Source organism: Penaeus monodon, chromosome 12, assembly GCF_015228065.2.
Source record: "Penaeus monodon isolate SGIC_2016 chromosome 12, NSTDA_Pmon_1, whole genome shotgun sequence".
Lineage (NCBI taxonomy): Eukaryota > Metazoa > Arthropoda > Malacostraca > Decapoda > Penaeidae > Penaeus > Penaeus monodon.
Window position 1 is genome coordinate 28,217,018 of NC_051397.1, and position 2,500 is coordinate 28,219,517.

Below are 2,500 nucleotides of genomic sequence, written 5' to 3' on the forward strand. Positions count from 1 at the left end.
ACACACACATATATATATATATATATATATATATATATATATATATATATATATATATATATATATGTAAATGTATATATATTTATGTGTGTGGTGTGTGTGTGTGTGTGTGTGTGGTGTGTGTGTGTGTGTGTGTGTGTGTGTGTGTGTGTATGTGTAAGAAGAAGAAGAAAAAAATAATAACGAACAAAATAAAAACCGTTGGTCCAACAAAAAAGTGAGAGAGAGAGAGAAAGAAAGATAGAGAGAGAGAGAAAGAGAGAGAGAAAGACAGAGAGAGAGAGAAAGAAAGAGAGAGAGAGAAGGACAGAGAGAGAGAGAGATAGATAGATAGATAGATAGATAGAGAGAGAGAGAGAGAGAGAGAGAGAGAGAGAGGAGAGAGAGAGAGAGAGAGAGAGAGAGAGAAAGACAGAGAGAGAGAGATAGAGAGAGATGGATAGAGATAGAGAGTGTAATGTGATCAGGAAGGAGTCCCACTTTTCCTGCCAACAAACACTGTAATGTGTTAGGAGGTCATTCCACAAGTATGTCAACAATGTAACATAATGGGGAAGACGTGTCCCCACTTTGGTGGCACAGATTTGGCTCTTGATGTGTTGTACTGCGGGAGTAAAGTGTCTGGTGTACAGAGGACAGGTGTGCCAGAGGCACCCAGCGAGGCGCGGGGGCGTCTTGCCATGCCCCGATGGCGAGCAGTCTGTAATCAGCCTTCGTTTTAAAACATTTTGAAAGATACACATGGTCGCATGATGGTTTCATGGTTTCGTGCTATATGTGAAAAGAGAGTTATGGTGTTTACAAGACGAAAAAGCTTCATGATGAGGAGAAAGAATTTCGGAGTATTCATAAAACATTAAGACATTTGAATATCAATGGTAACAGCGATTTGCATTTTCTAACAAACACTTTGAGAATAAACAAGAAATGATTATGCATAAAGACTTCAGAATAACAATATGGGAATTGCTTACGAAGAATAAGGGTTGAATTAGCGTGTTCTAAGGTCTCTTCTTATTTTCACGGTTGAAGACTTGTTAGCATCGGCGGCGGACAGTGGAATTCCTGTAAGATAGGAAGCATGTCTTTTCTGGTATGTGAAGGCGAGAGAGATCGCGAAATCAGGTCACTACACACACACACACACACACACACACACACACACACACACACACACACACACACACACACACACACACACACACACACACACACACACACACACACACACACACACACACACACACACACACAAGCAGCCGACCTTTCCCCGCAGAAAAATAGACCAGCCCCCCCCCCCCGTGCAAGTGTTCCCACTCGAGGTGAGGAAACCAAAGCCACGATTGTCGGCGAGGGAAAATAACGCCAAATTTAATGGAGAGAAAATCCCGGTGTTACGGCGCTTGTGGGGCGCAAATAGTGAAATAATTGTCTCGTATGTAACGTTTAACAGCATTCGTCGGTGAAATGTGGTCATGTGTGTGTTTGTGTGTGTGTGCATGCGTGCGTGCGTGCGTGCTTGCGTACGTACGTCGTCGGTGAAATGTGGTCGTGCGTGCGTGTGTGCGTGTGTGTGTGTGTGTGTGTGTGTGTGTGTGTGTGTGTGTGTGTGTGTGTGTGTGTGTGTGTGTGTGTGTGTGTGTGTGTGTGTGTGTGTGTGTGTGTGTGTGCGCGCGCGTGTGCGTGTATAAGTGTGTTTGGGTGTACGAAAAATTATGTACTATAAGACAAAAATTATGAATTACTTGTGTGTTTGTTTGCTTCCCCCGTACATGAGCGCAAGAGAATTCACTATTTTCCTCCCCGCACTGGGCGTCACTCTAACCCAGTTCTTGCTCTCCCGCAGCCTCGACTCCCGCGGCAAGAGCCTGGAGCACGCGAGCCACTGGGCGGAGCAGGACCTGGGCCACCGGGCGGTCATGAGGGTGAACCGCAAGCAGCACGGGCTCCTCCTCGAGGACATCCAGCTCAAGGACCAGGGCATGTACCGGTGCCGCGTGGACTTCGTCGAAAGCCCCACCAGGAACGTGCGGGTACGCCTCAGGGTCGTCGGTAAGTGCAGGCGGGTTTCGTCTGGCCCTGTTTGTGGCAGATGTGTGTGCCCACGTGCGTAACCCCCCCCCCATACACACGCAAACATGCACACATTCAGGCGTGTGGATATGAGTATATCATCGATTTATTATGCATCTTTCTATATGTGTATATCTATCTATCTATCTGTATCTATCTTCTCATTTTTCTATACATACAAGACATACATATATAGAAACAGATACACTAACACACATTTATATATACATATCCTGGCATACATTTTGCCAATTCCCTTTAGAATGCGCAAACAAAACCGTATTTGCCGCCGGCCATAATAATCATAACGCCCATAAGTAGTTTCTGACTATTCCAAACCAGGCTTTCACACCCTAGTTTATTAGGCAATCGTTTGTTAATTCGCCCATTATAGTCGCAATCAGAAGCGATTATGCCGATCCGAACA

General features: G+C 45.2%; 1 protein-coding gene across 1 annotated transcript in view; it reads left to right on the forward strand.

The window, feature by feature from the left end:
• LOC119579671 (synaptogenesis protein syg-2-like) overlaps positions 1-2,500 on the forward strand; it is a 63,958-nt gene that overhangs the window by 4,109 nt on the left and 57,349 nt on the right. Inside the window, exon 2 of the mRNA XM_037927582.1 lies at positions 1,847-2,052. Within this exon, the coding sequence (XP_037783510.1) occupies positions 1,847-2,052 (206 nt within the window). The remainder of the gene's footprint in view (positions 1-1,846; positions 2,053-2,500) is intronic.